General features: G+C 42.6%; 1 protein-coding gene across 1 annotated transcript; it reads right to left on the bottom strand.

The window, feature by feature from the left end:
- Positions 1 to 1,594: 1,594 nt before the first annotated feature.
- On the bottom strand, positions 1,595 to 13,900 carry mpp3a (MAGUK p55 scaffold protein 3a; the record flags this gene model as incomplete). Its single annotated transcript, XM_079232523.1, has 19 exons — positions 1,595 to 1,774; positions 2,259 to 2,387; positions 2,632 to 2,740; positions 2,830 to 2,923; positions 3,012 to 3,092; positions 3,264 to 3,419; positions 4,032 to 4,097; positions 5,442 to 5,483; positions 6,497 to 6,517; positions 7,424 to 7,488; positions 8,557 to 8,753; positions 8,964 to 9,038; positions 10,300 to 10,385; positions 11,512 to 11,593; positions 11,726 to 11,863; positions 12,068 to 12,148; positions 12,651 to 12,728; positions 13,637 to 13,755; positions 13,864 to 13,900. 19 exons carry the CDS (start codon positions 13,898 to 13,900, stop codon positions 1,595 to 1,597), a joined length of 1,836 nt encoding a protein of 611 aa, XP_079088649.1.
- Between the last annotated feature and the right edge of the window lie 1,827 nt (positions 13,901 to 15,727).

The following is a 15,727-nucleotide window of genomic DNA, read 5'->3' as shown; positions in this document are numbered from 1 at the left end:
TAGACACAGTCAGAGTGTCAAGCCAAGTTTGAGATGCATTTAATTAAATGAACTGCACTGAGGCCAAGAATGGCTGAGGGGTAGATACACAAACATTTAACATTGTGAAATTAACATGTTAAGGCAACTAGGAGGAGGGCAAACATTGTAAAGCAAACACTAAGATCAAACATTTGACTCAGCTAGCTTTTATTATGGCACTTTGTACAGGTCACATGACAAACTCAACATTCTGGGTTCATACAGAACGAGAAGATTCAGATTTAAAATGCATGTTTAAAAGTGATTTGGAAGCATTTGAACCGCACACAACAAAATGTCAGTGTAGAAGTGATCATTTATCTAAACTTCAAAGTGTGAACCTAATTTTGTCAATTCTATCTTGATATGATACTCAAATGCAAATATTTGTCTCAAATATTTGTAATAATGCATCCTCTGTGTGAGAAGACTATGAGACATTCAGTTTACCAACACAGAAATAGAAATGTTTGCAATTGAAAAGCGGTAACCAGGGAATGTTTGACATATTTGCTTGATAGATAAATAAAGATTTTACTCAATCACAAAATATTAGCTGATAGTTGACTTATTTTCTCTAATTTTCTCCCACCTCCACACCATTTCTGAAAACAATAAAGCAAAACCCTGATTATCAAAGAAAGCATCTAGTACCCGCCTCTTCTTCTGTAATCAAAAATACAGATATGTGCAAGGAAACTGTACGAAACCCATTCCTGTACATAAAGGAGCATCTCAGGTTGTTGTATTTTAACACACACTGTGACATCCATCCACACACACTTTGTGCACGGCCTTATTCTACATACAAACAGATGTGGGATAAAAGGTAAACAGGTTGCATTGAAGTGCTACGAGATCTTTCGTTGGCACATGAGGAGTTAACATTTACAATATGTACATCTGAGATTAAATTATGAGTTTCCATGCGTTTCATAAAAACAAATAGTTTTGTAGAAAATAAAATTCTCACATTCCATTTGGATATCGTTTAGTTTCTGTCCATATTTGGAAATTAGATATAGCAAAAAGAACACAGTTTTAAATGGCATTCACTTAACTTTATATATCAAGTTCTCCTTTTCAGCTGAATGTATGATTGGTTCTAAATTTGTACAGGATGCATGAGAGGTACGAATTAACAGGAAGCATTCCTTGATTGGATTTGAGTTGAATAAAACTGTCAACCTAAAAGAAAACATGGTACTAAAGGTACTCCAACAAGAGTCACAATAAAGCTGACGGACAGCAATCCTCTGAGTGGGAACCCAACATGCCACTCTCATGAACGATGCAGCGAGAAAGAGTGATAGTGTGAGAAACAATACACTTGAACTACAAACTTGCATCTGCCCCTTGTTTCAATAAATACATGAAACCAATGACTTCAAGAAAGACTGCTTTCTGGGCTACAGACACTCCAGACAACGATGTATTCCTCCGACACCATCCTCTCCCATTGGTGTCTCAGTTCATGGCTTACCAGCTGTGGGTGGGAGGGCAGGAATGGACCGGTGCAGGATTTGGATGGGTTGGTGGTGAAGTTTTTCCGGAAGATGCAAGGGGGGGAAGTCTAGGTCCGCACCCAGTTGAGAGGTACCCAGAAGGATTCTCGCTCCAGCCTTTCCAAGATACTTCGAAGTTCTGCACAGGCACTGGCTGAGTCCTCCTTGATCAGGACCCGGTCCACCAGGTGTCCATACTGCTGATCAATCTGAGCCGCAGACTGACGCATCTCTTGGAGTTCTTCGTCCTGTTGTCGAAAGCAAAAGGATTTAAATACAGAAAGCAACACACACAGGCACAAAACCAGCTCCTTTTTCAAAAGCAATTCAATGGTGGAAGAAGAATTATGATCCTTTACTGAAGTAAAAAATTATAATAACACACCGTTAAAAATGTGTTATCTATAAATAAAGTCTTGCATTCAAAACCTTACTTAAGTAAATATAATTTTTCCTTATATTATATTATAATGCCCGACGAGGTTCCCATTAACATAATGAATAAACTACATGGAGAACATTATGTCTATGTACATTGAGAACATCTTAAAACTGAAGTCAAATTCCTTGTATATGTACATAATTATTCTTATTCTGAATTATGTGCTACATTAAACAATATAATGTACTTACTGGTGCACAATAAGTAATGAAATATTAAGCACTGCAAAAGACATCGAAGCTATTGAACTTCGACTATGCTGTCATTGCCTATGAAGATGTAGGACTCACTGTAACGCGGCTGTGCTCTGCCCCTCCTGGTGAAGTTGCAGCACTGCGACGACGTCGGCTCTCAGGAACGCGAGGTTTAACAAATATTACATATGGCTTGAACTCTGCTGTCCGCAGCCTCTTCAGGGCCTGGAGTGATGGAGGGTTTACACACAACAGAGCAAACAGAGGTCACGAATCAGACATGATCGGAGAGAATACATTAGACACTCCACACAGTGAGCAGATCTGATGTGATTGGCTGCCCTCATCTACACTGCAAACTGCTGCTGCCTGCAGGATCTGTATTACGCAACATGGCATGCATGTGTGATACGTTTTTGGTTATCGTCAGTACACGAGATGTGCTCAGCGGTCGTAACGTGACGCCTACCTCAGGCTGCACATCCACTACACACATCTTGTTCTTGGCCTGTACGGAGCGGATAGCCTCTATACTTGTGCCATACTGGTTCTCCTTGTATTCCCCGTGCTCTATGAACCTGCGGAGAAACAACAACACTTTCAAATTAGCGTAGGAGCAAATCACGTATGTTTACACAACGGCAACACAGTATCAGTGTGAACGTACTTGTTGTTTAGAGCATCTGCATCAAATTGCTGTTTGGTCACAAAGTGGTACTCCACACCCTCCTTCTCATGAGGCTTCTTGGGCCTGGTTGTATCTGTGACAACACAAAGGAGGGATTTACTTGCATGTATAGCGTAATGTTGGTTCACTGCAAGGTTCAGTGTGTGTGACTTGGGACTCACGTGGTACGGCCACTGCAAAACGATGTGTGTTTTCTCCAATCACCCGCTGTTTGAGTTCATTGATTCGTGCTCCAAGAGATCCTTCGTAGGATTGTGCATTAAAAGGAGAGGAAAATAGTTACCTTCACATGCATCATGTGTTGAAAAAGCTTCAGGAAATGGGTCATCAGTAGGTTGTGACACATGCTTTGAACCACAAGGTGTCACTGTCATCACAGAGAACATGTATGCCTTTCAGTGGCTCAGTCTCACCGATCAGCACTACCAGCCGGGGCCTTTCATTAGACCTCTGCTGGTAGCGGGTCACCTCTTCATAAGTCAGGTAGTCGGAGTCCCCGAGATCAGAACCCTCTCCGGAGGATCCTTGCCTGTCCTTGCGACTCAGCCGGAAACTCCTCCGTAGACCGGCTACAGCGAGGCCAGGGATGCAAGGGGAGAAGGAGCAGAAAGAAAAAGGTGTTTGTGAGGTAATATTATTAAGTACACTATTTCACTTCAATGGTGCGGAGAGAAGTGTTCTTTACTTAAAAACAGTTATTAGATAGGTGCAGTGAGAAAATGTTTCAAGTCAAAACCCACCATTGATAACCATGCATTAAAAACCTTTGTAAATAGTGTACAGGGTTGAAAACAGCTCACCCTTATCTGAAGTGTAAATACTTGATAGTGTGAGATATTAGCTGCACTTTGAGCCAATTAGACGGCATGCTTCAACTAAAAATAGGAACACATGCAGCTGACATAAAAGACATCAGGTGAAGCAGACTGTTTTAAGCAAACTGTTTCTGAAGTACATTTTTAACAGATCTCAAAGATCCAAAATAGACATAGACATTGTTTTCCAACAATATGGTCCAAAACTGGCATGCTGCTCTGAAAGAGGCTACAGTGCTGAGGCAGGACACACAGGACAGCCTGGCCCTGAGAAACACCACATCAGCAGAGAGTGACAGCAAATCAGGGTCTCCCATGGCCAGGACTGTCTGTATCCCCTGTCAGTGAATGAGCCGGGCACTGTACCTGAATAAAATTCCCAGGAAAACACCTGGCCACAGGAGGGCGCCACTGCTTTACACTTAGGAGAGACTATAACTGGCGTTAGAGCATCACACAACCCAGCCTCACACCTCCACACAGGGTGAACGAGCAGCAAACGTGCCTGGTTGAGTGTGCAATGCGTCCAACGCAGCAGGGCCCTCATGGGGTGGAGGGGAGAGGAAAGCAGTGCACTGGCCACGCCACAGCAGCAGGGGCAGTTAGTTAGATGCAGGGCGGGAGGGAGGGAGGGAGGGAGGTTTACGAGGATCCAAACACTGCAAGGTGGAGGTGGGCGGGCAGAGGGATGGAGGGGAGGGAGGGTTTTACAGCTCCAAGCAGAGTGCATGATGGAAAGCACAAATACTGTTTTAGTAATGTGTTTTGTGTTACAGGGCGACGGTGCTGATCAGTTTTTTTAGCGTGTTTAGATTGCTCCTTGTGCTCATCATCAATCCAGCAGCACACAGGATGTGGGGGAGTAAATGGGGGTCAGGATGGGCTGAAGAAGGGTGAGGGAGGGGAGGCCAGTGGAAGGGGTTGAGAATAAAGGGATATTCCCTCTACTCCGATTTTATTTAAAGCATGTTACAGCAAGAGAATATCAGGATAAGATGCAATAAGTAATAAGAACCATCATTTCTGATAATTTAAAAGAAATGTTCCATGCAATAACTATTATTTGGCACTGAATTATGAATTATCTGGAAAGAACAGCTGTATTTCAACACAAGGGAATGTTCATGTATTCATATGCATGCTGACTCCATGTGCTTGCAATTATTTGAAATGTATTGTAATACAAATGAAGTGTACCAATTGAACACTTTACCCTATAAGTATCACCAAAAGACAGTTATTTTCAGGAAATTTCCTGAAAAATAATTATATATATATATATAAAAAATTATAAATGAGCACAAATACTTTAAATCCACCATAGCTTTGCTTTTAACATTCTAAGTTAGTTTTTCTTTTATCCTGTGATATCTGACACCGTTAACTCTAGTTACTGGATGCATTGGAGTTCCTGAAGAGGGAGATCTGTTCCTGGCACCTTCAGAAGTGTGAGTCCATTCTTCCTACACATTTGTTTCTTCATTATTATCCTTTCACGTTTGAAACAAACACTTGTAATGTTTTTTTCTGCATTGGCATACGTCTCCCCTCATCCATCTTCCTCCTCTGGCATCCGTCTCTGGACCCATCGCCCATGGAAACCTCCGCCCCTTCCTTTCCCTCAACCCCCGGCCCCAGACCAGTCAACCCTACTACACAAGCAGGCCTTTTGATCCCCAAGCCCAGAAGCATCCAGGGAACCAGCGCACAGCCAGGCTGCAGCAGGCAAAGAGCAGACAGGGAGAAGGAGGTGGAGAAAGATGTACACGCTCTCACCTATGTACTGTCCATTGAAATAGCCCTCACAGTCACAGTCCTCTGTAGGGAGGCAAGCAGGGAAGAGAGGGGGTAAGCACAGGGTAAGAGACCTGGAAGAGTTAAGGAGTATGGGGAGCTGGAAGAGTTATAGAGGGGAGGAGGGCGGGGCCATGGGGCGCTGAAGAGGGCAGGCGGGGCAGACAGGCAGCAGGCAGGCAGACAGCAGGAGGCGAGAGTGGACGGGCAGCCAAGAGATATCAAAGAAACGTTGTTGGAGGTAACAGCCACAACAAAGGCTTGGTAAAGAGATTTGACATTATGAGAGGAGAGGAGAGGAGAGGAGAGGAGAGGAGAAAGATGGCTCTACTTCCTCTGGAAAGGAGCCAGCTGTGAGCAGTTTCTGTGACACACACACACACACACACACACACACACACACACACACACACACACACACACACAGGCACACAAGCCTCGCCTCCCCAAAAGATTCACAGCTGAGGCACAAACTGTCTCACAAACAGACAGCAAATGCGCAAATCCAAAGCAAAAGAAAAAGGTTTACATTTACTCATCTGTGTCAGGATTCTGTTCTTTCATCAAATCTAATGTATGGACAGATTTTTGGAAAATAAAAAATGGATAAAACTGGAGAAAAACAACATTGAAAACTGCAGCTGAAACTGCAGCAGACTGAACGATAAGGACGGGAAACAGAACAAAAGAAAATAGAGCCGGAGGATGACGCAAAAGAAAAGAGGAGCAGCTATTGTTGTCTTTAACAAGCTCTGCATGGTCGGGCGAGTCTCGAGGGGTGTTGTTCTGCTGCACATCACCTGGTGCAAACACACACTCAAGCTCGGCAAAGAATCTCTATTCTAGTCTGGTGCAACAACAGCAGGAGGGGAGGAATTAAGCTGGAAGCAGCAGAAATCCCCAAACACACACACACACACACACACACACACACACACACACACACACGCATTGAGGCGTTGATGCCTCTATGACCATTTGCTCTGTGTGAGGATGTGTTCTCGATGAATCATGTTTGTTTCTGCACACGTACCCACCTTTATCACATCCTTGGTCATCTGATATAGTTTGCAACGAGGAGAAACGGAGGAGAGCGTAAAAGATTAGAGGAGGTGAAGCTCAAGAGGTGAAGCTAAAGGTAACGTTGGTGTGGATGGCATAAAACAAAATGATATTTGGACATTTTTATGAAATGAGGATTTGACGTTTGAAGAGATTTATTGCTCTCTTCAATGACGTCACAGACAAAGAGGGCCCCTGCTGGGATTTAGTGGAATTAATCAGAGGGTTGGAGGAGCGTGGAGGGAGGCCGAGACAGAAGAGTTCCCGCAGGCTTGCTGCTGCTGCGTGGCGGACTGTAGCGGGGCGAGCTGCCATCCCGCTAAGCTCTTGTTGTCTCCCTGTGGCTCAGGCCTAATCGGATCGCCTGCAGCTTACAGGCCACGAAGAGCCACCACTCACATTACCCACTCACCTGGCCGTTTACACGCCGCGGCTACGGCGTCAAGTGAGAAAGTGAGAAGTGTACTGTATTGTTGAGGCTTTATTCCTCAGTGGGTGCAGCTTGTTATGCTGTCTGGTTCTACTTAAGCCGCTCGCTGGCCAGATGGACCAAACATGAAAGAGATTAATTCATATCTGTGATCCCTCCCTCAGTCTCTGTGCCCCTCCATCTCTGTCTCCCTCTCATTCCTTTTAAAAACATTTCTACATAGCGGCATGGAGAGGACAGACAATGAATACTAATGCCTCTGAAAATGCCAATTATCAGCACAAGAGGTCAATAAATGTCAATGAAAACATTGCTGCATTTATCCAGTGGAGATATTATTGTCCTATGATGACAGTGACCAAGTACATTAGTAGTGAAAGAGGAGTTGATATTGAGAGATGCTGCAGGTGGTAAACCGTGATTATGAAATAATGCTGAAGATGCAGTGGAATCCTGGGAAGCAGAAACTTACAGATGGGCTTTTTAGGGGATTTTGGATTCGGAAGAGTGCCCATTTTCATCCTGTAGGCCAGTCGCCTGGAGAAATGTGCAGCAAACAAAGAGCCAGAGAGGATGGAGGCAGGAGGAGAATCATCAGGTCAGAAATACACAGTCAACAAAAGGTGAGGAGGGAATGTCAGAGCGGTGGAACAGAAGACTTAAACATAGATAGAGAGAGGGACATAAAGCCCTTAAAGATGAGACATTATGAGATTATGAGACAACAAACTGGGCCGCCATCCCTCCGACATACATAAGAAGAAGAAACCAAAACTGAGAGAGACACAGAACAATTACAAACCATTACACAGGCCTTTTTCACTTCTTTCTTTGTCTCTATCGACATCTTCTCGTGGTCTCTGGGATATTTGTTCGTCCCATTGTTGTCGCGTCTATCGATTTGTGGTCTTTTTTTCATCTCTTCAAGGCCTTTTAATGTCTCTTTGTGGTTGTGTAGGTCTCTTTGTCTCCTTCTGAGTCTATTTAGTGTCATCTCTATCTATTTGTGATATTTTAACGTTTCTTTATGATCATTTTGTGGTCATTTTTTGTATCACTTTGAGGTAGTTCTGCATCACTCTGTAGTTGTTTTACGTCTCTTTCTAGCCGTTAAGTCACAGCGATGCAGTTAAAGAGGTTGTTTTCATTCATCATTGTTTTAACCCAGAGTGCAGCAGCAGAAATGTTATATCATACTGAACATGTATTTAACCTACAAAAGAGAGCAAGTAGGCTTTCCAGAGCTCAGATGCTCCTCTGCCATGCATCTTTCTCTGTGTTTAAACCGTGGTTATTAATCCAACAGACGCTGCGGTGTTTGGCAGGGATCTCCCAGCCAGCTGAGATCATCCTGTTGACGGATTATGACACTAACAGTATCAGTATGCGCCTATTCAAGGCTGTGTTTCAATTTATGTTTTTCCACACTGCTTTGATGCTCCATCTAATCATAGTTGACCCGTTAAAGTGGAACACACAAATGTGGATTTGACAGATTACAAATAGCTGGATATAATAAATATGGGTGAACAGTGCAGTGCTGCCACTCATCAGTTTACACCGCAGGTTTTTCAGAGACATGATGTGACCCATGGGGGCTCTTACCTCTCCTGGAACAGTTTGGATGGGATGAGTCCAGCCCGCAGGTTGCTGTCTCCCACGCGCTTCGCCTGCCACCACGTGTGGTCGTCTTGGGTCACGACCTGCAGGATGTCTCCCCGCTTGAAGGGAAGTCCCGCCTCTTGGCAAGGCGTCGCCTTGTCTTCCAACGGGACGTACTCAAACAAGGCTCTCATGTACACCTGCAATCAAAAACAAGAAGCTCCACATTTAGATTTTTATCATTGTAAAAAAACATGGACAAAACTGTTCACCTGAGAAAAAATACATTTTAATCAATGTTTGATGTAATTTAAGGAATAATTCATCTGGAATGCCACAGCAAAAATGACTAAATAAGACTAAAACTATCTCCACACAGAGTATGCTCAGTCACGCACGCTTCATCTCACCTTGCTGTCCTTCAGTCGATCCTCTTCTTTAATGGCAGGGATTATCTTGAGAGTGATGGAGCCCTGGGACTGGGACTAGATCACAAATAGATAGAGGAAGCAGGGGAGAGAGGAGTGTGACTGCAGCCTCAAATGAAAGACAAACACTCCATTTTCTTCTTTTTAAAGGCTCCCTGAGATCGATTTTACTGGACTATCAGTGCACCCTGTTTATAAATAAATAAAAGATGGACAGCACATTGTAGCTGATGAATCACCTCTATCCCTAAAGACTTTCAATCCTAAAGAGTTTGTAGTTTACAGACCATTGCATTTAGGAGCAATACAGGGAACCCTGTTTGTAATAAGCAAAACATGGCCAGAGCATTTTCTCTCTCTTCTCTTAAAGAAAAAAACATAAATTAAATACATTTAATTTTGTTCAGTGAAAAATACTGGATCATAGCAAATAGTATATAATTTGTGTATTAGGTCATGAAATGTATTTATTCCTAAATTAATACTGTGCTTTTCTTTCATCCCAGATATTTTTATTTTATTTTTTATTTTATTTTGTTCTTAATAGTATTATTATTGTATATATCTTTCATTCCTGCTGTTTTGATATCTTATTTTCTGTCTTTAAATTGCTGCTATTCGACACCAGATTTCCCCTTGGGGATTAATAAAGTATATATTCATTCATTCATTCATTCATTTTTGGGTGCAAAAAGTTATTTTCTGAATATCTCATTGACTTTGAACATTTATTTATGTTTGGATACCTTATGATGCTCCCTAATTTATGAGATTATTGCTTACCAAACATTATATTTTCTATTGCAATAAGTCTCTGGTTGTGAGTTGCACGTTTCTCCATGCTGTTCGAAATTAAAAATTTCGGAAAACACTTTGACTTCTAGTCTCACAGATCGTCTGACTGGCAAATATATTGGTGGGGTTAGACTCTCTGCAGGCATTAATGGTGATGGCATAAAACTCACCTGAAAACAAACAATGTGGATTCAACTGTTTGGCATAAAACAGTCAATAAAAAAAGTTATTCCCATAAATTCATAAATGAGCACAAATATGTACGGCTGATGTGTCCAGCAGCATACGAGATTAGCCGTGGACAGATAGAAAGAAGCACACACGGACCTCCCTACAGGTTTATGTTAGATAGTTAACTATATTGATTTCCTTTGAGTTTCTTAAAAGTGAAAAATGATAGAATCAATTGGAAAAAATCTGTAATTATATCACTACAAAATGATTTACTACAAAAAAATAATATATATTTCTATAGATCTTTATCAGTATTCTTCTAAATCTGCAGCAGAACTGTGAGTCTTACCAGCAGCTGGCTGATCTCATCAGGCCTCTTTTGGATCACAGAGACTCCATTGACCTCCCTCAGTTCATCTCCTACATGGACCAAACCTGTGAGGACGAGTGGGCAAAAGCATCAATGACAATCAAAGAGTCTCCACTGGGGATTCTGGGTATTTGATTCACATCTTAACATCAGTATTGTTGTCAGATCTACGGATACGAGTCGCGTCTCTCGTCAGCTGTGATCTATGTTGCTGCAGCCATAACAATGAAATAAAAGGCAGAGAGCAGCCCGATCAATACTTTCCCTTCAGGACAGAGAAGCACATATAGCAGACACGCTATTGAGCAATCACACTCATATAATATACGCATTTACAAAGAGACCCGGGGCAAATTCTGAAATCTCTCTCCAGCTTCTGACGAGTACTTCTTCCATCACTTGATGCAACAAGAAAACGGAGCCTGAGCTTAATGATTAGCAGATGAAAACACTGATTGGTTTACTTTCCCAGCATGCATTTTTCCAATGCCGACACACACACACACACACACACACACACACACACACACACACACACACACACACATACACACATATACCTGCATGTGGCTGATATTTCCATGGTAACGCCCATGAAAGGATCTTTGTTGAGTATCTATTGTGTGATTGATTCTCTGGAGACTTGTGGGGAGCTTTAGGTTTCACCATCAACCGCACCATCCCTCTAATTTTTCTCCTCCTGCTGCTGCTGCTGCATCTCTATCACTGTGGCTTTGATCTCACTCATCACAGTATCCAGTTTGATGTGTTGTTCCCTACATAAATGCATATTTGCATATCGTGTGTGTGAAACAGTGTCACCAATCTTCACTGGCTGCAAGAAGACAAATGCCATCAAACTGCAGCAAAAACCAGGAGCCTCCTGAGGCGTCCTGGAGCTCAGTTTCCTGAGGGCTGTGCTACATTACTGCAAAGTCCTGGCTGTCTTCCATTCAGGAACCTTTTTTTATGTCATCCTTGAGTCTCTAAAAAAAAAATGTGACTCACGACCTTATTAGTTACAAAAATGGATGGCTACAGCCCTGAACGGGAGGAGTTCAATCAAAAAATGTTTTTCTCTGGTCAGATTATTACTTTAATTTTACTACCCCATCTGTGTACTACACCAAGGTTGGTACTGCAGGTACTTGTAGTTTAGTAGTGCAGAGTGACAAAAGGAGTACAATTTACCGCTTCGGTCAGCTGCACCTCCTCTCATGATTCGAGCCACGATTACCACCCCAGTGGCTTCGTCCCGCCTGATGGTGGCTCCCTGGAGTACAGACAGATAATAGAATATCATTAAGAGAAAAGAACACAAGAACACATTCCCATAATCTCTTCCTCTCTCATCCAGTTCTCCTTTATGATCTTATGTTCTCCACTCGCATCCTTCACAACCCACCAGAGGCTCCTTGTTCTTCACCAGCCTGACGATCTTTACCGACTCTTCCTCCAGCTCATCCTCAAAGTCATCCGGCAGCGGCGGCAGCACGGGATCAAAGTTCTTCTGGGCCACGATGTCGTGCACCGAAAGGACGGCCTGATGTCACAGAAAATAGATGTGCTGAAAATTCAGTGCTGATGTTGAGCTGACGGTCTACTACCAGCTTCAGAGAAGAATTTCGAGGCAAATAAAATGTCTGACAGGAAAATTGGCCAAATGAATATACACCAGTGCTTCCTCTCCTCATGATTAAACTATTGTAAGTCCCAAAAAACTAAACAAAAGTATACGTGTGTTTACCTTGAGGTGTGGTGACGTCAGCAGGTGCAGCAGCTCTTTCTCCTCGGTGCTCATTGGTCCGCTCTGCAGCTCCTCTGCCACCTGCCAGTCACACAACACACATGAGCCCAGACCTATATGAACTTGTGCACGTGTATACCGGTAATGCAAGCTGCATTTTACTGTAGCATGAATGCAGACGGATACACAGCAGACATGCACAGAGAAGATAAGTAGCGAGCAGCTCAGGTCAGCAGTTTCCCCGCTGATAACCGGTGAGCAGCAGGATGTGGAGCTTCATTAGAAAAGCATCGGGATGATTCAGCACTTCGAGAACATTAAAATTCACTTTTGATACCTGCATTGCTTCTCTGTCGGAGCTAACTCATTGCTATTGACTGCTGTACCCAAGTGGAAAAGGAATTGTGTGTGTGTGTGTGTGTGTGTGTGTGTGTGTGTGTGTGTGTGTGTGTGTGTGTGTGTGTGTGTGTGTGTGTGTGTGTAGGTGTGTGTGTGTAGGTGTGTGTGTGTGTGTGTGTGTATGTGTGTGTGTGTGTGTGTGTGTGTGTGTGTGTGTGTGTATGTGTGTGTGTGATGAACGTACATCCTCTGCCAGAGAAGAGGCACTGTGGAGGACGGGTGCTGGACTCTGTCTCTCATACTGTCTCAGCTTCTCATGAATCTGTAACACAAACACATGGAGTTTATTAGAGAAGAGGGAATGAGGACACGCTGAAGGTCAGAGCGGCCTTCTGGGGTTTTCTTGTAAACAAACAAAAGTGAAGCTTAGAGTCAGTGTTACTCGTGCATTGTCTACGTCCATGTTTACTAGCGAGCGGCCTTTATCCCTGGAGCGCTGCTACATGTCTTGGTGCCCTCACGCCATCTACAGATCAGTGGAATGGTATGAATCCATAGGCAGGAATATGTGTGAATGTGAGTCCTCATGTGCATGCAAGAGACAAACAAAACAGGGACCAGCTCTTAAAAAAACTACTCCATAGCACATCTGGAATTATACCATAGCCATGTTTAAAAATGACTATGTTGTTTGAGAAAAAAGAGTGCATGTCTCCATTACACCTGCTCAATCCTGTTTTATTATTGACGTCCCCTATTTTAATTCGTTCAAATAAAGACTGTAGTTCACAAGAAATTCTAAACAATCCTTTCAAAAATGTTGAGAGCTAAACCGCTCCTTGGGCAATATCACTATCAATATTTTTTACGATATCCTGTTAACTGAATAGAAAGAAAATAAACACACTTCTTTGATAGAAAGTTCCATTGTTCCATTCGCCATATTATCTTAAACTAATAAAGAAACATTCTTAAAGAACACTTAGACGTTCTATAGGGTAAAATAAAAAAAGAGTACTTCAATTTGCCTTGTATCGTTGTATTTTAATATAATTTGATGAGTATTTTTTTTCAGGTACATTATATTGGGTGAAATATACCCAACGTTAGTGATGGTGTTACTATTCGTAACGTTTCGTACATGAACTCAGTGACATATTGCGGAATATTACATCTACATGTAAATAACTTGAGGAATCAAACTCAGATAGAATATGATGACTTCCTCACCTTCATAAGATATCCCAAACTCCGCTCACTGAAGACATCTTTGAGGAAGACCATGTCCTCTTTGTGATTGGCATCGGGCCGCAGCTGAGAGGTCAGCAGGGCCAACGTCTCGTGTAACCCTACAGAGGAGAGGAATAAGGAAAAACCAGCATGTATATTAACATGAGCAGATGGAGCACAGCAGTATGGGACAGTATGTCTTGTGCATCTGTGCCAACTCATCTCACCCGCTCCGGCTGTGAGGACCGGCATAGCTTCTTTCATGGGTCAGTGAGGTGAGGAAGGGAGGAAACCTGGGAGGAGGAGAAAGAGAATTATAACCGACATTACAGACAGACACGATCAGTTTCTGAAAGGGTATTCTCACAAATAGCAAAATAATAAAAAGGTAGTATTGTTTATGTGTTTGTGTGAGCAGGTACAGCAGATGTAAATGCATCTAGAGACCCATGTGCAGTAATGATAGCCATATATCATCTCCTTGTAGGCTTCATGCTGTAAATCCAGGCTGCATTTTCTCCATTTTCCAGTGCAGTTACCTCATCTTTGGACATGCAGGTGTGTATGTGTGCGTCAACTGGCATTATAGAGCAGTACAAGTAAGAAAAACAGCCCCTGCTGGTATTATCAATCACACTGAGTCTCACCAGGTGTGTTTGAGTTGGTGTGTAGCAGAGCAGGAGAATGGGTTCGTCAAACAGTATTGTATACAATATAGTTGCATACTCAGAAAATAATTGTAGCTATCCATAAAGGACTAAATTACATTTTTTTCCCAGTACATACTGCGCAATAACTTTCTTTATATATTTATATTCATAAGCTGACAGATCTACGCTGCTACAGTCGGCTGAGAACCACACAGACTGCTGGATTATTGCAGCCCCTACCGATCAATAACCCTGTCACTCCACTCAATATTCTCCATACTTCCTGCCACGGAAAACACAAGTCAATAACATAAACCACAGACTCCATCATATCACACTTTTATCCGATAACAAAACAGCCGGAAAATGCAGTTAAACCAAAACAACAGAACAAAGCTGCAATAAAGAGAATGAGCATGTTCACATGAGTTGTGTTAAACATCAACAATAAACAGTATGGGTTTACACAAATGAGGAGGACATTTTGGGGCAAAGTTGTGGGGCTTCTTTTGGTTGTAACAAGAAACATATAATTAATAAATAAGTCAAAATGGGCTTGTTTAAGATAAGATATGACATGTACGTACTGCATTACATTATCATACAGCATTGGTGTGTTTACTCTGGTGAAATATTGACAGCAATTGTATTCAGACTGTTTAGAAAAGAAGCTAACCTGTCTGGCAGTAGTGTGCTTGTCTGCTTTGTATGTGTAAAATAAACATAAGCTTTATGAGGGATGTATTCGGTGCATTGCTGTTCATATTACTGTTTCCGCCACCTTATGGAGGCCTGCCAAAATGATGCATCTTGTCTTGGTGTGTCACCTCGCACAGAGACTGTCAAGCTTTTATCAATAAAAATGTTGACAAATCTGTAGATAGAGAAACAGGTGTATATCAGAGGGGTAAACCACCTTACAGTCAACAACATGAAGGAACGAAGTTCAAATACAAGACCAAAAGGCTATAAGGAAAGCAGATGACCAGGACAGGAACACGGCTGGAAACAACCGACAAAGAATATCCAGTTCATTGTGGGGCTACTGTGAAGCAGCTGTGCAGGCAGATGATTGGGTCAGGTGGTATGCAGACTCTGCAGTGGCAGGAAGAGGACAGATGAGGAATAGCAGCTCTGGGATCAGAAATGCAGACCAACCAAACAAACAGGAGTTAGAAGAGGTAGACTGAGTATCCGTCCATCAAGATAAGTGACTGAAAACGGGGTGGGAATCTTCCCAGATGAGTGAGTGGGAGGAAGGCAGGACACGGCAACTTCAAGGCATAGGGCTGTGCTTATTTATTGCTATGAGCGTGTTCATGAAAAATACAGCATGGCACCATACATTTTATTATAGTGTTTCTATATTGCAAGATTGCAATTTTCTCCCTGCCCCTAAAGCATTTTCTCATCCTTGTACTTGGATGGTACATAATCTGAA

Source organism: Taurulus bubalis (assembly GCF_910589615.1).
Source record: "Taurulus bubalis genome assembly, chromosome: 17".
NCBI classification, from domain to species: domain Eukaryota; kingdom Metazoa; phylum Chordata; class Actinopteri; order Perciformes; family Cottidae; genus Taurulus; species Taurulus bubalis.
Note: the sequence above shows the minus strand (reverse complement) of the source record. Positions and strands in the feature narration are given on the sequence as shown.